This window comes from Macaca thibetana, chromosome 1, assembly GCF_024542745.1.
Source record: "Macaca thibetana thibetana isolate TM-01 chromosome 1, ASM2454274v1, whole genome shotgun sequence".
Taxonomy (NCBI): domain Eukaryota; kingdom Metazoa; phylum Chordata; class Mammalia; order Primates; family Cercopithecidae; genus Macaca; species Macaca thibetana.
Window position 1 is genome coordinate 159,627,901 of NC_065578.1, and position 21,213 is coordinate 159,649,113.

Below are 21,213 nucleotides of genomic sequence, written 5' to 3' on the forward strand. Positions count from 1 at the left end.
TCTGGTCAACATGGTGAAACCCCATCTCTACTACAAATACAAAAATGAACCGGGTGTGGTGGTGGGTGCCTGTAATCCCAGCGACTAGGGAGGCTGAGGCAGAAGAATTGCTTGAACTCAGGAGGCAGAGGTTGCAGTGAGCCAAGATGGTGCCACTGCACTCCAGCCTGGGCAACAGAGCAAGACTCCAGCTTAAAAAAAGAAAAAAAAAAAAAGAGATCTGTGTGTGTGATTGCGTGAGTGTGTATGCATCTGGAAAGTTCCTTAGATACCTGTGTGCATTTGTGTGTGTGCACAGATGCCTGCGTATGTGTGTGATATGCATGTGAGTACACATGTTCATGTAATTCGTATATGTATAGACCAGTCAGGAAATGCATGTGGTGTGGTGTTGTATCCAGGCGTAAGTGTATACCACAGTCATCCCCAGTGTAGGCTTAACACAGCCCTCCCCAAAGCTAGCTGCACAAGTTTCTAGTAGGCTCTCCCCCTTTCTTTCTTTAAAATCTTAATTTTTAATTTTTAATTTTAATTTTATTTTCTATTTTTAAGACAAGGTGTCACTCTGTTGCCCAGGCTGGAGTGTTACAGCATGATCACAGCTCACTGCAGCCCTAACGTCCTGGGCTCAGGCAATCCTGCCTCAGCCTCCTGAGTAGCTGGGACTACAGGCATGTGTTACCATACCCAGTTAACCTCCCCGCCTTTCTTAATTTCAGCTGGGCAAGGGGGCAAGCCCCCAGCAGTAGCAAGAGGTATTTCTTCACCTTACCTCCCATACCTCACCCCAAACGAATTATATAATCTTAAAAAAAAATTTCTAAGACAGTTTACTGCCCACTCAGAAGTCTTGTCCAACTTCTTTGGCCAGAGGCCTAAACTCTCTTCATTTTTCCTGCCCAATCCCCTGCCCCAGCCAAACACTTTGCCCTCATTTGCATACCGATGGGCCAGAGGCCTCAAACCTTGAACCTTACCCCTTCAATGCTTCTGGATCCTGGATGGAGAGCCCTGCAGCTTCCAGAAAGGTGGGGACTCTGGTGGAGGCAGTCTGAACTGGGGCTTGGGTTAGACAGTGGTGCCCAGGGGAGGGCAAGGAGTTGGCCAGGCCTGTGACCAATCAGACTTCTCATTCCTTCTGAGGTCCAGCTGTTTCCCCTCCTCTTTCCTCAGGGGGTCCTCTGCCCCATTCCTGTGCTTGAAGAAAGGGAATTCTCCCCCTGCCTTCCACTTCACCCCCCACCTCCAGCTCCTGCTGTCTCTCTTCTTACTCTGTCAGCTCCTTCTTTCTTTTCCTCACCCACCCTCCTGATAAGGCCACATCTTTGAGGAACAGGCAGTGCCATCTCCCGCAAGGAAGGGTCCCCATCCCTCATATTCTGAGCCCTCAGAGAAGGCTGGAGTTGGGGGATGTGGAGAGATAGAGCTTGTCTTTCCAGCTTCTTTCTCCAGCCAGAGAGTGATGAGGCTTCACTTCATAACCAGAATCCAAAGATAAAACGAGGTGGAACTGAGGCACTTCACCCCCACCTAGAGTGCCAGCACAGAGACCATAATTGAACAAAATCACCAGAGGCAGGAGCTGCAGGCCTGGGTGGTTCAAAGAGAAGGTATATGGGGGATGTGATAAGATTTGAATGCCAACTTCAAGTTCACAGATGATGCTCATGAGGATACGGGAAATTCTCTAAATCTGCTAGGAGGAAACCAAATGGAAATTGGGAGATGGGCCCTAGAAAGGATCATAAACACCAGAAAACATTGTGTAGAGTCCTCGGGGGCCTGGGAAGTATCCTCTCCCCAACCCTCAGAGAGGTACAGTCGTCCCTCAGTAACCATGGGGGATTGGTTCTGCACATCCCGTGGATACCAAATCCACAAATGCTGAGGTCTTTTATATAAAATGGTGAATCTGCATATAACCTACACACATCCTCCTGTGTACTTTAAATCATCTCTAGATTACCTATAGCACCAAACACAAGGCTTACACCTCACTCCATTCACATGGCTTCCACACAGTACTGGCACACAGTAAATTCAAGTTTTCCTTTTCGGAACGTTGTGAATTTTTTTTTCTGAATATTTTCAATCTGCAGTAGGTTGAATCCATGGATGTGGAACCCACAGATACAGAAGGCCAATGGCATTTATCTGGAAGCACTCCCCTTTCCTTGGTGCCTCTAGCAGGCTGCCAAGCAAGTCCTTGCTGAAGGCAGCTGTGGGGTGGTTAAAGAGTCTTCCTCCAGCTTCTGCCAGCCTGTGCCCCGGCGTCCACCCAGGTTTCTCAGTGACTCTCTTGTTCCCTACTCCTTTCCACCATCCAGATACTGAATTCCAGCTGTGAGCCCCCGTAAAGATCTAGTCCAAATCCTTGTGGTATAGATGAGGAAAGTGAGGCCCAAAGAGGTGACATGACTTGCCCTAGGTCACACTGAGCCAGGACCAATGCCTAGATTTTTTGACTGTGGGGTTAGAGAGTTTTCTTTAGTTCATATGACCCTCCCTATTTCCACCTTCTTCCCCAGGAATCCTGAGTCCATATGTTTCCAGGCCCTCAGAGCAGATGGCTTGGCACAACTCATCTCTGCCCTGGCACACGAGGTGAAGAGGCAGATCTAATAGCCTGGCCCATGAGGGCAGCATTTGGCTTGCTGTGTTCCTGGGCACCAGCTGGTGTGAGAGGGGGCTTCCCTCGGCCCAAGAGCCTGGTCACCAGAGAAGAGCATGTTCCTGTACCCCTGGCAGCCCCCCACCTGGGGAGAGACACCATCAGAGGCTCTGCTGGGTGGAGGGAAAGATAGTCCTGGATCCTGGAGGGCACCCAGGAGGCAGATGGCACATTTGGCGGGCTGTATGCCTCCCTCTTCTCTCCACAGCCTGGGCTTTGCAGCCAGAGGCCCTCCGCCCCCACAGCCAGCCTAGGCGATTTCCCCCCTCCCACCCCACACATTTATTCCTGGGAGAAATGCAAATTCGAGTGTTCATTCACTCTCCCTGCCGCCTGGTCCCACCCTCCCTCCCTGCTTTCCCAGTGACACACACGGTCCTGCCATCCCTGCTTGGTTGCCCCACCCCCACCATCGTTCCTTCCCAATACATACACACCTGCTCCCCCCACTCCCGGCAGGAGCCACATCCAGACACAGGCTCGCATCCTAGACCCTCTCCCAACTTCTCCTCTTGCTTTCCCAAGTTTGCAGGTCACACGCTCTTGTTCTCACGAATATAAGGGGCTGTCCATGGATGTATACATGCGACCTGGGGGGGAAATGGCTAACCCTGCAGACTGTTGTTCCAGGCAGCCCAGCTCCCTGAGAGCCTGGCAAAAGAAGCAGGAGGTGGGGGAGGCGTCCTAATCCTAATCTCTCATTAGGAGAGGCACACGGCGTATTGATGAATCAGAGGTGGCAGGTGGTATGGACAGAAGTCTGGCCAGCCAACCCTGTTGTTGCCCTTTTCATGGACAGGGAGAGAGAGGCAGGGAAGTTCAGGAACCCTCCCGTGTTTTGGAGGACGGGGGTATATCCCCTGCTGAGGGCTTGTAGCCACATAACGCCATGACCGGAACATGACCCTCTCTTCTTTTTCAGACACACAAGCCCCACAGGGTAGACTCCACACCTTCCTACCTTTGTACTCATGTTGTTTCCCATCCAGGTGGCGTCTTTTTTTCTTTTGTCCCCCTGGCAAAACCTGATTTATCCCTTAAGAGCCAGCTCACATGGTAGGAGCCTGTCTGGTTTTCCTCAGGTAGAGGGAAAAGCCCTCTCCTCTCTGCTGTTCATACACAGCATTATTACAAACACTTAGGACAGAGCTATCTATTCACGGATTTCTTTCCCTTTACCAAGGTAGAGTTTCTCAGGGGTGTGCTGCTGTGTATATTACCCATCCTTGAATGCTTAGCTGGGGACCTGGCATGTGACCGATGTCCACTGAACATCCGTGAAGTGAACCGAAGTAGATGTTTAGTAGCCAGGCAGGAGCAGTGAGGGCGTCACCTGGCAGTTCTCTTCTAAAGAAGATGGTGTAGGCTGGGAGGGTCAGGAACCCCACTTTTGCACCAACCTTCCCTTGGAAGAGAGGACACCCTGTTCTAACCCTTCTGTGGACTTCCGCATGGCATGTAGACCATTCCAGATGACTTGGCTCTATGTTCTCTCCCCTCGAGACAGCTCTTTTACTGTTTTGTATGTACACCACATCTCCCCAGTTAGTCTGTAAGCTTGACTTGGGCAGGGAAGACGACCGTTTTGTGTCTTTCTGTGTCTGCCTCGGTACAGAGCTCCTGGGAGATCCTCAACAATTTAGTACGTGTGGGTTGATAGGACCTGAGGCTTTGGGTTTCAAATGCAGTTGTTAGATTTCTGGTCTGACTTTAGGAATATATATATAGATATTTGGTCTGTGTCTGGGCAGTCTTGTGGAATTGAGGATTAATTTTTCATGAGGGTTGTGAGTTTGGGAGAAATTCTTCAAGAAAAGGCTTTGGGGCTCAGCACAGTGGCTCACACCTGTAATCCCAGCACTTTGGGGAGGCCAAGGTGGGAGGATCACTTGAGGCCAGGAGTTTCAGACCAGCCTGCGCAACATAATGAGACCCTGCCTCTATTAAAAAATATGAAGAAAAGAAGAAAGAAAAGGCTTTAGGATAGCTTTCATAGGAATTTCTTAAGAATATAATCTTTTCTCCACTTATCTTGTTAGAGCAAGTAAGAGGCTTTGGGGCTTGGCATGGTGGCTCAACGGTGGGGGTGGGTGGCAAGATGACTTTATTTATATTTTTATTTATTTATTTTGAGATGGAGTCTCCTTTTGTCTCCTAGGCTGGAGTGCAGTGGTACAATCGCGGCTTACTGCAACTTCTGCCTCCTGGGTTCAAGCAATTCTCCTGCCTCAGCCTCCCAAGTAGCTGGGACTACAGGCATGCGCCACCACACCCGGCCAATTTTTGTATTTTGAGAAGAGAAGGGGTTTCACCATGTTGGCCAGCCTGGTCTTGAACTCCTGACCTCAGGCAATCTGCCCACTTTGGCCTCCCAAAGTGCTGGGATTACAGGCATGAGCCACCGTGCCCAGCCGGCAAGATGACTTTAAAGTGTTATTCTTTTTCATACCGTCGAGTTCAAGCAGGGTGTTTTTCATATTACTTTATTTCCTCTACTGTGAAGCGTGTTGAAATGTGGAAGTTATTTCACAAAGTTAACACGGTCTTCAAGAGAGAAGAGATATACGTGCAGAATACACATGTACACCTACATACACACCTGTATATGTCGATGACAACAGCATGGAGGGAATGAACTTGTGCATGGAGAAAGGGGCTTTTTTAAACTCAAAAGAAACCAGCCCATTGTGTGTGTGTTTGGGGGAGGGGAGCCTGTAAAGCCAATTTACCTTGAATCCCCTTTGGCTTACAGCTGCAGAGAGCAATGGAAAGCAGACATATTCTAGATTGGGCAGTGGGATGACGGTGATTGTGTTGCTGCTAAATGAGTCTGGGTTTGCAGGATCAAGGGAATGACCTCTCCCCTGAGGGCCTCATCAAAGGGGCTGAGGTTGCAAGCTGTGGATAAGATGCAGAAGGGGCTCTTATCCAGGCCGAAGCACCAAGTTGCTTTCGGCCATAACGCACCATAAGGCATCGACTTTAAGCTGGAGAAACCAGCTGCAGCTAGAAAAGAATGCGGCTATTGTAGTGGAGCACGGGGGAAGGAGGCTATGATGAAATGGGCCCTATTTTCCATAATTAGCAAAAGAGAAAGGTGAGAAGGAGCATAATGGGAATTTCTTGAAGTCAGGGACCCAGCTTAATCCAATTTCTTAAAAACCTCTGGAACATTTTTCATCCTAACTTAGGGGTGGGCACTGTGTCTTACTCATTTCTAGAACATCCATCCCCTGTGCCTCCCACCAACATACACACGTAGGGGGCTGAGAAGGGGCAGCATCCCTTGGAGGAAGTTGGGGGGAAGGTGAAGTCGAGGCAGCCCTGTCTGGACCGGGTTCCACTTGGAGACCTGCCAAGCCGCTCACCTGGGCCAGGCATGGAGGGTGGGGAAGCCTCTAGGGGACGGACAGTCCATACAGAAAATAAATTACTCAAGGGAAGGGACAAATACTTAGGACTTGTCCTGCATTCGAGTATGACTTAAGGTGTGGAGCCCCAGACTCGGAACATGAGCGCCGGAGGGACCTCAGAGGAGCATCTTTGGTTTTTTTTTTTTTCCTTTTTTGAGACGGAGTCTCACTCTGTCGCCCAAGCTGGAGTGCAGTGGCACAATCCCGGCTCACTGCAACCTCCGCCCCCCGGACTCAAGCGATTCTTCCGCCTCAGCCTCCCAGTAGCTGGGATTACAGGTACGCGCCACTACACCTGGCTAATTTTTTTTTGTATTTTAGTAGAGACGGGCGGGGGGTGGGAGGGGGGTGTTCACCATGTTGCCCAGGGTGGTTTCGAACTCCTGAGCTCAGGCAATAATCCGCCCGCCTCGGCCTCCCAAAGTGCTGGGATTACAGGCGTGAGCCACCGCGTCAGGCCAGGAGCATCTTATCCACCTCCTCGGTTTACAGATGAGGGAGCTGAGAAGGAACCCGTAAAGGGCATACAACAAACGGGAACCGACTGTGTCCTCACCTGGGCTCACTCACGATGGGAATGAGCCCAGCCTGGGGACGTTTGTGCCCGTTAGACCTTAGAGGAGAGCGACACCATGCATACGGCCCATGGTTATTCCATGTTGGCACCCCACGGGCCTCCTCCACCGAGGAAAATCACCCCAGGAAGAGGGCCAGGCGGAAGACTGGGGCCAGCTGTTACCCCCACCAGCCACTAGGTGGCACCCACGCGTCTGTCTCCGGGGAGGAGGCGCACTTTCAAACGTGGAGGGGCTTCTGGGAGCTGTCCAGGTGCTCCGCCCCTTCCTCCCTGTTTCTCAGGAGCCGCCTCCCGGGGGTGGAAAAGGCTGGGCCGCGCACACTGATGGAGAACAGATGGCGGGGGCGGGGCTGCTGCCTCTTCCCTCCCCCGCCCCCACACAAACACTGAACGCTGCTCCCTAAACCCGAGGTTGGGCAAGGGGGCCTCAGGACCCATCGACGCCACGCGGGTCCATCCGGGCTTGAACCCCTCCCCTCTCCCATGGCTGCTTCCTAGTTCCTTGGGCCATTCTTCTCCTTGGCTGTTCCCCCTGAGGCCCAGCCAGGAGAGCGTGTGCTATGTTCACTCTGGAACAGGAGGGGCCCCCCTGCGCATCCTGTGACCGGCTGGCCAGATGCAGGCCCCTGCGGGAGCCCTGACCCTGCACCCCACCTCTGTCATTCCCTCGCTCCTCCTTCCCGGAGACCCGGGCCAGCAGGGCCGGGGCGATGTCTGGTGCCAGGGAACCGCGCGGCGGAGCAGCAGCTTTGCCAGAAGGGATCCTTGGCCCAGGAGAACTGGGTTTCTCGGCCTCTTTGAGCCAGAGCTGCCCAAGATGGAGGAGTCTCCAGGGGAACTTTCTGAACCTTACCTCCCGGCTGCTTGCTCGGCCAGAACTAAGATCAGATGTCAGTCCACGGCCCAGATGTACCCAGGAGTGGCGGGTGGGGGAGGAGAGAGAAGGGGACACCAAGTCTTTAGACACATCTGTGTTTCTGGAACAAAGGGAAACCACAGAAGGCCAGGAGTTTGGGTGTGCACTGGGTGTCTTTCAACTGGGTGGGACCAAACCGAGCCCTTGGAAATCTCGCTCCTGAGGCTGCAGAAGAATAGATGGTTTTTCCCTGCCTCGAGGGTGGGATAAGGGAGGCAAAGCTGGGAGCAAGAAAGGGAGAGAGAGAAAATGAATGGCGGGCACAGGCCCCTGGGCCCCAGCCTTCAAGTGCGGTCAGAGCAGATCCGGTGGCAGAGTAGGGCCTAGATGACCACGGACTGCAGGAGGCGGAAGCACATCATGAGGTCCAGCGGGATGGGCGGCTTCAGGTAGTTCCCATCCAACCGCAGGTAGCGCAGGTGTGGAACGTTCTCCAGGTCCGAGGAGAAGTCATGGAACGCCACTAGGTTGTTGGGGCAAATCTGGGTTCCGTTGATTTCTACGGAAAAAGAAGACGAGAAATCAGCAGGGAGTGGAGGCTGGCGGCCAAGATGAGGAAGCGGAAGGGGGAGGACACCCGAGAGCAAGGACTGTAGACTTCTCTCTGAAACTGGCTAGCTTTGGGAATGTGTGATCACAGATGAGCTGCCTTGACCTCCAGACTCAGTTTACTCATTTGTAAATTGAATTAAGTTGGAATTGATCAACAACTGTTATTACAAGTTCACTCTAGAGAATTGGAAGTAAATTTTGAACTGGGCCTTCAAGAATAGGTAGGATTACAACAGGTGGAGACCTGGGGGATGGTGTTCTGATACAGGAATCTTTGAATGAAGTTGTAGAGGCCAAAATTCTGCTTGTGGGCGAATCTGGGAATAGTAATAGTGCAATGTGGTGTCCTAAGGAGAGTAAGCTGGGAAGGTAGTTAGGCTTTCAAACAGTCTTTCACCAAGAGGCTTTTGGTCTCTGGTCTGAGGAATGGCAGTGAATGGGACTGTCTTTATGAGAGCAATGTTATTAATAGGATACTTGAACCATGGTATCCTGGAGTGTTAAATCTGGAAGGGTCCTTAGGGATCCCTATGTTCAGGTTTATGCTGTACAAAGATGAATCTGGCTACAGTGTGGAGAAGCTATGGAGTAAGGTGAGATCTGAAGCCAGCAGATGGATGTGAAAATTACTCTGCAGGTTTTCCTTTGAATTGGATGTGAGACATGAGGATGGGCAAAAGATGGTAACTGAAATAGGGATGACAGGAAGAGGAAAGAGGGTCTGGGGAGAGCTCTAGAGCCCCAGGGACATGATGAGCCTACTGATTCTGAAGGGTCTGTGGCCTGAGATTCCATTTCCTCCATCACATCTTGTTAGATGCCGGTGGCACCAGGCATGCCAGCATTTAAATGAACTGTTTTATTCTCCCTAAGCCTTGCCTCACTTATTTATGGAGGAGGAGGAAGAGTAGGCATCATCTTCATTGTAATTGTCTTCCTCTTCCTTTTCCTGCTCTTTCTCCTTCACCATTGGAGTAGCAGAAGGGCCCTGACACAGGGGTTTTCTCTTATGAGCTTGGGGCTGGCTGTTGCCTAGCCACACTGATGCTGAGTTCTTCAATCTGTGAAATGGTAAGAGTGGTGCCTGCCCTGTAATCAGGGGAGAGAATGTTGGCAAAGGCATTTTGCAAGCTGTTTGAGGACAGTACCAGTGGCAGCATTATGGTCATTGTGAAGAACGTAATTGTCACACTGACCTAGGCCCTCACTTAGCCCATTCTGTCTGTGAAAGACACAGGAGACAGGCTGGATGGGGTGGGCCCATGTGGATGAGGTGTGAGTTCTCGCACTTCAACCTTAGAAGGCTGGGATATCTTCTAGCAACCTGTTCTTCCATAATCTGGTAGAGACCTATCAGCCATTTATTAATCAAGGTATCCTTTCTGTCTGTATTTCGGCCTCATAGCTTCCTGGGGGTAATGTGTTTTATTTTAGTGTACTGTCTCCAGGGTAAAATTAGACAGTCTTCCCTTTTTCCCTTTTTTTTTTTGTAAGATTAAAAAAAATCCTCCCCTACTTCTTGAAATTATCCCAAATGAGCAAACAGATCTATTCGCCCATTGTTGGTGTCGGTAGAGACACCAACAATCTCCCTCTCATTCTTTGGCTTGGAACCTAAGGATCCCCAAATATCATTCTAAGGGTCCTTCTCTTCTCCCTGAATCCCTCTTTCCTTCTGCTGCTGCATCCCTTGTGTGAATGTAGGCTGATTTTGTTCAAGGACCAGAAAATATTATTTCACTTCTAAAACTTTTTGCTGATGCTCTGCTCAGAGTTGAAATTTTTGATTGAAGCAAAACTGCAACTTCCAACCTCCTCTCCTGGGCTGCAACTGACACTCCAAGTTCAGGACCCTGTAAATGTCAGTCAGGCAAACTCTCCCTTAAGTCCACCTAAACATTGCACCCTTCCCGATAGATTCAGAAAGCACCAGCATACAGACCTTCTTTTCCTGACTGCCACATTTTTACCAGTTGTGTACCCTGAATAAAAACCCAGGCTCAGGGTTGGGAAGAAGCATCCTCCCATAGGGGCAGGTTTCTGCAGAGGGCCGGCCCAGGACATTTCAGGATAGGTATTTAAATGTCTCTGTTCTGTCTTTAGTATAATGTCCAGGAGTATATTCCATGTCTACCCTACCTATAGATCCAGTTGCCAAGGAACTGGGGCTGAGGAAGAATAGAGGAAGAAAACCTATGTCCCTCCAGGTATGGTATTCTGGGCACTTTCTCCGTATTAAACTATTACGTCTTCATATCACCTTCGTGAAAGAAGGTATTATTACCATTCTCACTTTACAGATGAGGAAACTTCCCAGAGAGGTCAAATATCTTTTCAAGGTCGCCCAGATAGCAAGTGGCAAGGCCATAAATTGAAGTCCAGTGCCAAAGTGGATGCTTTTTATACCACCCCACCCTGAGACTCCCTAGAGAGGGTGGAGGCGCTACACAAGCCAACATCCTTGCCTTCGGCCCCGCCCTGGCCCACCCCACTCACTCTCGATGCTGTTGTTGTTGAGGTACAGGTGTTCCAGCCTGTTGTTGATGGCGGGCACACTGCTGATCCTGTTGTGTGACAGGTGGAGCACGAGCAGGTTGGAGATGTTAAAGGAGTTCTTGGGGAGTCCCCTGTCTGTCAGCTTGTTGTAGTTAAGCCGAATGAAGGCAAGATTGGGAAAGCTCTTGAAATATCCGTTAGGGATGGTCTCAATCTTGTTGCTGTCCAGGTAGAGCTGGTGAATGGCGGTAGGGACCCTGGGCGGCATCTTTCTCAGGATATTGTGGGCCAGGTTGAGCTGCATGAGGTTCTTGAGGCCCTGGAAAGTGTCGGGCTTGAAGACGCCGTCGCTCAGCCTGTTGTGCTGGAGATCCAGGAGCAGCAGGTTCTCCAGCTTGCTGAAGACGCCAGGCGGGATTCTGGAGATGTGGTTCTGGCTCAGCCTCAACTGCTCCAGGTTCCGGGGCAGGGCCGAGGGGACCTCTTCCAACTGGTTCTTCTCCATGTAGAGGAACACCAGGCCAGGCAATTTCTCCAGCACCCTCTGGTCTATCTTGCGGATTCGGTTGTTGTCCAGGTTAATCCATCGCAGGCCTGTGGCATTCTGGAAGGACTCCAGCGGGAGCTCAGTGATGAAGTTGTTCTGGAGATAGAGGTAATGGATGCGGGGCGGGATGACAGGGACCTTTCGCAGGTTGCGGCTATCACAGTAGAGGGCAGATGGGAAATCAGGGGGGCAGTAGCATTCGCGGGGACAGTCAGGGAAGACAGATGGAGGGCCTGGAGGGAGGGGAGGAGGCAGGTCTGTTGGCTCTGCTGGTTCATGAGGCTGAGGAAAGCTGGGTGTGGGCCTGGGCCTGGGCCTGGGTCTGCGCCCGGGCCCAGTCCCGGGTCTTGGTCGTCTTGTTGACTGGCCTTGGGCCACCGAGGCCAAGATGAGAAGTGGGAGGAGCCAGCAGAGGGGTGACCTCATGATCTAGGTGATGCACCTGCAGGGAGAAGACACAGGAGGTCATTAGCCTTGGGCCCTCAGTAACTAGATGTCATGTTTTTGAAGCCAGAATTGGGCAGAACTAGACCTCCAGGGAAGACAGGCAGAGCTTGGGGAGCTGTAGAAGCATCTCCTTGTTTGCCTGTACCCAGCAGGTGAGGGAGTAACAAGGGTTTGAGGCTCTGGATTCTTTGGCCATTGGCTTAGCCACTTGATGTGTTGAGCCTGCTTTGAAGAGGGCAGGGGGCATGCTGGTAGAAAGCACACTGGGGGCCGGGCGCGGTGGCTCACGCCTGTAATCCCAGCACTTTGGGAGGCCGAGGTGGGCAGATCACGAGTTCAGGAGATCGAGACCATCCTGGCTAACATGGTGAAACCCCATCTCTACTAAAAATACAAAAAATTAGCTGGGTGTGGTGGAGGGCTCCTGTAGTCCCAGCTACCCTGGAGGCTGAGGCAGGAGAATGGCATGAGCACGGAAGGAGGAGCTTGCAATGAGCTGAGATCACGCTGCTGCACTCTAGCCTGGGCGACAGAGTGAGACTCTGTCTCAAAAAAAAAAAAAAAAAAAAAAAAAAAAAAAAGCACATTGGGCCCAGGCTGGGGCTTGGGTGGTGGTATACACACCTGTAATCCCAGCACTTTGGGAGAGAGACCAAGGCAGGTGGATCACTTGAGGTCAGGAGTTCAAGATCAGCCTGACCAACATGGAGAAACCCCATCTCTACTAAATACAAAAAATTAGCAGGGTGTGGTGGTGGACACCTGTAATCCCAGCTACTTGGGAGGCTGAGGCAGGAGAATCTCTTGAACCCGGGAGGAGGTTGCGGTGAGCCGAGATTGCACCAATGCACTCCAGCCTGGGCAACAAGAGCGAAACTCTGTAAGTAAGACAGACAGAGAGACAGACAGACAGACAGACAGACAGACAGAAAGAAAGAAAAAGAAAGAAAGAAAGAAAGAAAGAAAGAAAGAAAGAAAGAAAGAAAGAAAGAAAGAAAGAAAGAGAGAAAGAAAGAAAGAGAGAGGAAGAAAGAAAGAAAGAGAAGGAAGGAAGGAAGGGAAAGAAAGAAAAGGAAGGAAGGAAGGAAGGAAAGAAAGGAAGGAAGGAAGGAAGGAAGGAAGGAAGGAAGGAAGGAGGGAAAGGAAGGAAGGAAGGAAGGAAGGAAGGAAGGAAGGAAGGAAGGAAACTGGACTTGGAGTCAGGAGTCCTGGGGCTTGTCAGAGAAGATCCTTAACCACTGTGGCCCTCAGTCCTCCCATTCGCAGGCTGAGAAAATCATCAGTGTCTTCATGAGAGGGATGTTAGGATGTATGAACCATAGTCCACAGTTAGGACTATGAACCATAGTCCTGGTTAAATCCAGAAAAGTCCTTAAAGATCCCATAACATAGTGGTTTTCCAACTCTGCCTTCATTTCTGTGGAGCACCCCTGTGGGGAGGAGACTGAGGAGATGGGCCTGGGGTGCCCTCAACCCACCCCTGTGTCAACCTCAGCAGCTCTCTTTTTAAAAAACCTATTATATATAATGAGGTTTACCCAAAGCATTCATTTGGTGTGGGAGGGAGGGGGACATGTTTCTTTGCTAAAAATGGCTTGAAATCCACCAATCAACTCAGCCTGTTGTGCTGGAGATCCAGGAGCAGCAGGTTCTCCAGCTTGCTGAAGACGCCAGGCAGGATTCTGGAGATGTGGTTCTGGCTCAGCCTCAACTGCTCCATCCACCAATCAACTCCAGACCCCACTGTTTACAAAACTGAGGACTAGAGGGAAGAAGTGGCTTGCCAAGGCCAGGATGCTATTTAACAGCAGACCCAAGAACCTAGGCCTTGGACAAGAACCAAGGCCTCCTCCCTTCCAGAGGAGAGCTAGTGGGATCTTGGGAAGGGAGGGAAGTGCTGCGAACACCTTTGCATCCACCCTGGCTCACAGATGCTCTGGGCCTCCTCACCCCTCTCCCCACTCCCTGCACTTGGCTCAGAGAACACTCGTCTTTGCCATTGGGAAATATGCCAAGAATGTCTCCCCAGATGTGGAGGCTCCCAGGAAAGTAAACAGGGAAGGGATTGAAAGATGTGGAGAAAACACTTTCCTTTCTTTTGATCAGATATTGCTTCTCCCATATCCTTTGGAGTTGGTGGTATTGAGGTGGGATATCAAGAAGAACCTCCCACTAGCCTCAGTGACATTGAAATATGGAGCTGAAGGATGTTTTGGTGTTGCCCTCCTTCCCATTGGCCCCGATGACCCTCCAGATAAGGCCATGTGGTTTGAGTTGAACTGAAACTGGGGAAATAACAACAGACTCATGGCTGCAGACAGAAATAGGCAGCTCCCACGGGCATCCCCCTGGCCTAGGCTAGGAAGGGTCCCTGGAGGGGATGCCCTATACCTTCCCCTCTCCAAGGCTATCATTCCTATGACACCCCCAGCCAGGATCCCCATTCTCACATTGCTTCAACTGGCCCTCCTTGCCTCTTCCTCAGAATTGGGGTGCCCCTTCCACTGCTTCGAGGTCTGGACACACGGGGGATGAAAGCTTCTCTGAGATAGGGTGGGCTAGAGTATGTCTCCAGCTTGCGTCTGGACCCTGTGATCACTGTGCTGATTCAGACACTCTGCCTCTCCTGCCTTCCCTCTGAACCCATGTCAGCTTAGACTCTTTTCTTGCTTGACCCAGTGCCTGGCTCCTTGCTGGCTTTGATCAAAGGAAGACAACAGAAGCCACTCACAGCTGCTAAATTCTAGGACAGATGCTCAGAAGCTGAATGTGACAAGAAACTGGAAAGAGAAGAGCTTAGCCATGGATGGGTGGAGGGTGTCTCACCGCAGGTTATGCGCATGGACACACACACACACACCCTTGACCCCCCAGTCTGCACACTCTCACACACACACCTGTCCAAGTTCCATCACATAAGCAAACTCACTCACTTATCCTCTGTGTGCGTATGTGAGCCCTTATGCAGTACACTGAGTATCGGAAGGAAAAAAGGAAGGCAGGAGGGAAGGAGGGCAGAGACTGTCCTTCAGCCTCTGTTGCTTCTCCACCTCCCTCTAAGGTGGTCTCTTCCAAGGCAGGCCTCTCCATGGGGGTCTGGAAGGCCATTTTCCCTGGCCTCCTATCACAAAGGATCTTGCAGTTAAGTTTTTGGCTTAATCTGTTAAGGATGTAACATTCTCAGAGATACATTGCAAGGATTAAAAAGAGAAGGCATTAATTGCAAAACTTTAAGCTTGAGTCTTGTTGGCTGAACCCCGCTTCACTTGTAATTGGTGAACTATGAATTAACATTGTGTAAGTTCTGTTATTTTCTGGAAAACAGAACAGTCATCTTGCATATAAATTAAGGGGGTGGTTAAAGCATAAGTATTCTAAAACAAACGTTTCTAAAAGCCTCAATTTTTGTGACCCTGATTAAAAAAAATTATTTTCTAATCTCCCAGAAGCCTAGAAATGAGCAAGAAATCTTTCATACTATGAGAAACCCTGTCCCAAGGAGGCTCCCAGCACTGGCGGGGGTTTTCCTTTATCCCTTCATTGCCTTTGTCACTGAAAGCATATGCCAGGGACTGGGCACAAATTTGCCCAGGGCTTCCAGCAAAAGCAGTGAGGCATCGTGGCTGTGACCTGTGCTGGGGTGGGGGGGAGCGGGGGGTTTCCTTGGCTCAGTGCCAGGACAGCCCTGGTCTTCATCGTCAGGGGTGAGAGGAACAGGCAGGTCATCATAGCTCCACCCAGCAGGCTAACCACGCATGCCTTCTCATCCATAGTAAACACAGGCCTTCCTCATCCCCGTGTGCAGCACCAGACCCTTTGGGCACTTATCTTTTCACTAGTCCTCTGACCTGTTTACATTCCAAACCTCTGGGCCTACCCAAGCCGATCCCAGAGCCAATAGGAGGTTCCCCGGGAAACGCTCCCACGAGCAAGTTTTGTGGGGAAGCTGAACCTGCTCTCCTCCCCTTCCCTCAGCCCCAGGGCTGAATCAGAACCATTCCAAGTGCAGGGATGCTTCTCTCTTAAGGAAATAGCGTTCATTTCTAAGGCTTTTCTCATGGGGTGATGCCTCTTCCTGCTGGAGCTTTGCCGTGAGGCAGGATGAGAAGTTGTCACAGCTGACAGCACAGCCATTCTCTCTGGCAGGGCTCCGTGATGTCCTAGGTCTCTAAAACCAGAATCCATGTGACAGACTGAGGGTACCTGGACTCCATGGGTAGTCATAGTCCCTCCTACAAAGCCTCAGAGCCTCACTCTATGCTCCTGCCTTCTAGAAAATTCTGTCCAATCATAAGATTCCTTAGGATGGGTCCATGTGTGTTTTTAAATTTTTTTTATGCTTTCGCAAGTGCACCTCTCCACCCACAGCTTTCTACTGGGCTCTATTCATTGCTCAATCAGTGAAGGTTTGTTGACCACCTACAACAGCCAACTGCATGCAGTTCTGCTCTCCACCATCGGTTCTGGAAAAGCTGCTGTTTAACGGAAGAGAAAAGCTATGCTTTGCCCAACCCAACACTCACTCTCCACGTTTGAGAACGTTTCCTAAGAGAATCTTAATTTCTTTTTTTTCTTTTTTCACTTTAAACAAAAATGAGATGGGGGTCTCACTATTTGCCCAGGCTGGTCTTGAACTCCTAAGCTCAAGTGATCCTCCCACCTCGGCCTTTCAAATTGCTGGGATTACAGGTGTGAGCCACTGTGCCCAGCCCCTAAGAGAGTTTTAAATTCTAATTTCAATTCCAATTATTGTGGATCTGGGCTTGACTCCTGGCTCTGACTCTCCAACCCAGGCTTCTCATCTGTGTGAGGATCAAACGAGATCATGCATTTGAAGGCATGTTATAAAGTGCAAAATATCTGCAAGTGGCAGAGGCTTACTTACTTATTTATTTGTTTATAAAGAGCAGATTATCCAGAGAGACGCTTTGATTTTTTTTTTTTTTTTTTTTTTTTTTTTTTTTTTTTTTTTGGTGATACAGGGTCTCCCTTTGTTGATCAGGCTAGAGAGTGCAGTAGTGCAATCACAGCTCACTGCAGCCTTAACCTCTCTGGGCTCAGGTGATCCTCCCTTCACAGCGTCCTGAGTAGCCGGGACTACAGGCATGCACTACCACACCGGGCTAATTTTTGTCTTTTTTGTAGAGATGGGGTTTTACCATGTTGCCCAGGCTGGTCTCAAACCCCTGAGCTCAAGTGATCTGCTCACCTCAGTCTCCCAAAATGCTGGGATTACAGGCGTGAGCCACAGCGCCCCATGGACTCCTTGATTTTTAAAGTGAGATAGCCCCCTTCCCTATCTCTCTCATTAATTTACTGTTAAAACCCAGGACTGGTGGGATGTTTCTGCTCAGAGCAGGGATGGGTGGAAGTCCTGATGGATTGGTCAAGACATTAGGAGCAGCTATTTAAGGCTAATTGGCTTTGTATGGAGAGGTTGAGGTTGGGCTGGGAATGAGGTTGGGTTTGTCTCCCAGGGCTAGGCAGGGTTAGCAGCAGGGTTACTCTGCACCCTGAGCTGGCATTCTTTTTACTTGTCAGATCTCCTGTCTAATTGGTCACCCCTAAGCCTCCATGCCTTGACCCAGAGCTACCCTGCGGTAGAGAATGGGGCTGCTTCTGACCCAGCACTGTGCCTGTGAACATTGGAACATCCCTCTCTCTTTTTTGCCTTCTTTCTGTTCTCAACCTAGATGTCGAAAGCCATCCTGCTCTCTTTATCTCTTCCTGTAGTCCAGAAGGGGGTTGAAAGCAGAGAGAATCAAGCAGTCTTTGCCAATTTATGAGCACAGTTAGCAGAGGAGTGAGCCTGAAGCCCTTTCAAGGCCCCCATTAGGGCTGATAGGGTCCTGAGATAACAAAGGAGCCTTATGGGGGCGTGATGACTTCAAGATGCCCCTTTCTAGGAAGGCGAAATGATAGAAGGATGAGCTTGCCTGGGGCAGTGGGAGGAGAGTCTGCTAGGTGCATACTAGTTAGAAGAGAAGATTCTCACCCCTCCACCATACCTAGTGATATGAACCCTGTTCTGGGCCTCAGTTTTCTTATCTGTAAAATGGGAATAACAGAATCTTCCCTATACCTATATTCCTTACCCAGTTGTCAGAAGCAAGTGTGGTTAGCAGCTTTAAAATGCACTACAGATCAAAGAGTGCTAAAAATAAAAATAACACTATTATGGAGAGACCATCTGTCTCCCCAGTGTCTACCACAAGGCAAAGTGTAAACAGAATGAAGATTTTCTGGCCTCAGGCCACTAGTCTAGAAGAGCAAGTTTTCCATTCTGAGTGGTGGGGAAGAAACCAGGGTGAGACGACTTTTCTCTGACAGCCTGCCGCCTACCATATCCTTCTCTGCCCCTGCCACCCACCATATCCTTCTCTGCCCCGCTCCCCACCATATCCTTCTCTGCCCCGCTCCCCCAGCATCTCCAACCCTTGAAGAAAGCCTAGAAGAGTGTGTCTGATGCCTTGAGTGGTTATAGATCTGAGACCCAACCCTGCAGTTCTTCAGATGCTTAGCTGGGTAGGCTTAGGCAGAGCAATTGCTTTTCTCCTCTGTAAAATGGGCATATTAACACATTCTTTTCTGTTTTGAGAGTTAAATGAGTCAATACACGCAAAGTGAGTGTTCTGTGAATGTTAAGGTTTTGTTGATATTATTTCAAAGCAATGGGGTCTCTTTTCCTCCAGCCTGGCTAGAGGGCAGCCCCCATGCACTGCTCAAAGGCAGGGATCCTTGTGGGTGGGGTACCAGCTCTTCCACACAGAGCAACTTCCTCCCCTTTGTGGCTTTGTGAGATCACACTTGGGTCTCAGAAACACTAATTGAGGAGACTCTGGAAACCCCCAGCCACCTAGGGAAAGCTTGTTCTGTCTTTTTTTTTTTTTTTTTTTTTTTTTTTTTTTTTTGTCTTTTTTTTTTTTGTCTTTCAAAATGGCTTTATTATTTTGCCTTCCCACCAGCAGTAAATGAGAGTTCCTGTCATTCACTACCTTCTCACCCATGTGTTCTGCAACAGGTGAGGGGACACTGGCCAGAGAAGGTGCAAGTCTGCCTTCCTCAGCAGGCCGTGGAGTTCCACTGTGATTCGTGACTTCTCCCAGCCTTTTGCACCCAGCTTTTTGCCCCTTCCAGCCTTGAAATTCTTCACTCACATGCCTGATAAATGGGGTTGCCCCCTAGGGAGGTGGAGGGGAATGAAGAAAGTGTTCAGCCCACCCTCTGTGAGAGCCCAGACAGGCGGCTGCTGGGCAGGAGGAGCAGGGCCTAGAAGGGTCAGGGGAAGAGCCCAGCACGTGCTCCTGGGGTCCTGGGGCAGGCAGATGAGCAGGTGAGGGGAAACAGAAGCTCTGTGGAGCCATCTTGGGGGAACTTTCTGACCAGAATGTTCCTCTGTGGTATATATGGCTGCTTGTGCTTGCAAGGAGGAGAGAGGGAGACAGCTCTACCCTGTTTACTCCCACTCCCCAAAAAAAGGGATGGCCTATTTGGGACACTCTGGAGCTCCTTTTCCAGGACACAGTCTTTCTGCCCAGCTAACACTGCCAGAGTCTTGAGCTTAAAAATGACAGCAAAGCTCTCTCTCAGGCCCCTGATTCTCAAGCCCTGGTGGACCATCAGAATCTCCTGAAGTATTAAAACACGACTCCTGGGTCTTGATTCAGTAGATCTGTAGTGAGATCCGACATCTGTATTTTTAGTAAGCCTTCCACACTCCTCCCTCTCCTGCCCTTAGGTGATTGTGAAGATCAGCTGTGTGTGGGACCCTGATCTCCCTCTACCCTGCCTGCCTTGGGACAGCCCCTCTCTATTAATGGAGAGAAATGGGCAGGGGAGCAGGAGAGGGGCCACCCTTCAGTTTTCCCCTCCCCAACTGCTTAAGGAACTGCCGCCTTTTTGTTCTTTTTTCTCCTCTGCCACAGGACCTTTTGCCAACCTGAATGGTTGGAATAATTTCAGAACGGCTTTAAAGAAAAATATTTTTCTGGCTGCCTGCAGGAAAAATAAAAAATAAAAAATGAACTGTCCGCAGAGCTGGGAATTAGGACCTGCAAGGATTGAGAACTGGGTTGCTTTTCTTTCTTTCCAAAAGCCAAGTGGTTTGGACCAGTGAGACAGAAATTCAAAGCTGCTGAGAAGACCCTGTGCAGGTTGGAAAAAGCCACTTTTCTCTCCCTCCTACCCAGTCAAGCCCTAAATAATGAAGAAACCCTTCCAGCTCCCACTCTTGTTTATCTCCTCCCTATTCAGCCTGGACTTGGGATGCAAGATTTTCTTCTGGCTCTGCCATCTCGACGGGAAGACGTACTTTGCCGTTGTTCTCACAGCTGGGGAGGTGTGTGAAAGGGCGAGAGACAAGATGCGGGGAACATGTGTGCCTGTGTGTGTGTGTCCGCTGCTATCTGGTGACGATGTGGTCTAGCTCTGCATGTCAGATGCAGAGGGCAGAGGTGAATGGACAGGATGTCTTCATTTTGTATGGCCATGTGGGGTGGTGGTAGTGAAAGTGCAGCCTCCGTGTGATGTGTGTGACTTCCACAGTGTGTGACAATACACAAAAGGTGCAAAGAAATGGGTGCTGGAGTCCAGTTTCTATGGAAACACCTGATCTGTAGAGACACATTGTGCAGCGTGGCTCACTGTGCTACAACAAACATCTGTAGCAGGAAAGCTTAACTTTTGCAGCAAGCAAATATAGGGGTATAGAGTGATGAAAAGAAGAGGAAGAGGCTTAGGAAAGAAATTAGGAAGACTAAATTTGAACTCATTTGAGAGGAGAAAGAGGTGGGAGGAAGGAAGGAGTAAGAGGATAGAGACTAGATCAGTAAATGGACAGATCAGGAGGAAACTTACTGGATGAAAGATTCTTCCGAGTCTCCTGCCCATCTCCCGACTGGGCTTACCTGCACACACCTGCCTCTCCTCTCAGCTCTGAGTTTAGTCCTCCTCTTCCACCCCCTCCCTTCGGCGGAGCTGTGGCAGCAGAGAGCCAGCTAGAAGATCTGATCTCCCAGTGGTGTGTGCGTGCTTGTGTTTGCCTCACTTTTCTTCCACCAGATCCTATTGGGGTGGGGAGGTTAGCTTAGGGGGAGGGAGGGGCAGATCTTAGGGAGGGAGGGGAGGAGAGGAGGGACGAGGGAGGGAGGAGGGAGGGAGGAGAGGAGAGGAGAGAGGGAGGGAGCTTGGGAAAGGAGGAATGACAATAAAGTCTTTATTTGGCAGCCAAAACTCCCAAAGACTTCATCCACACACCATTCCCACTAACAGACTCATTTTTAATAACATTTCCTTCTGCTGCTGCCACTTCTGAAGAGGGGTTGTTTGACCCATGTTTGGAAAACAAGCCAAATTAACAGAGGGAAAAGGCATGAAAAGCAACCTCTGTGTAAGCCAGGACCGGATGGCTGGGTCCAGCACTAGCCTGTTTAATTCCTCCTGACAATTGCCTTGCCTTCTGGGGCCGTTGCTCCATGGTGTTAAATTCCTAAACCAGTGAGGGGTTTGGAATGCTTCCTCTGAGCAGTGACAGTCTTTCCCTAAGTTATCTTCTCCAGGAGGTTGCAAAGGGAGTGGAGTCTCAAGCTGGCATAG

At 50.2% G+C, this 21,213-nt stretch overlaps 1 protein-coding gene and 1 long non-coding RNA gene across 2 annotated transcripts in view; one reads left to right on the plus strand and one right to left on the minus strand.

The window, feature by feature from the left end:
• Positions 1 to 16,595, plus strand: part of LOC126939630 (uncharacterized) — a 21,583-nt gene extending 4,988 nt beyond the window's left edge. The window contains exon 3 of the long non-coding RNA XR_007720436.1: positions 15,988 to 16,595. This is a non-coding gene — a long non-coding RNA (uncharacterized LOC126939630). The remainder of the gene's footprint in view (positions 1 to 15,987) is intronic.
• On the minus strand, positions 7,618 to 20,686 carry PRELP (proline and arginine rich end leucine rich repeat protein). Its single transcript, XM_050764113.1, has 3 exons — positions 20,526 to 20,686; positions 10,626 to 11,614; positions 7,618 to 8,076 (listed from the first exon to the last, which is right to left on the minus strand). The coding sequence occupies exons 2-3, from the start codon at positions 11,596 to 11,598 to the stop codon at positions 7,901 to 7,903; spliced, it is 1,149 nt and encodes a 382-aa protein (XP_050620070.1). The 5' UTR covers positions 11,599 to 11,614; positions 20,526 to 20,686; the 3' UTR covers positions 7,618 to 7,900.
• Positions 20,687 to 21,213: the final 527 nt, after the last annotated feature.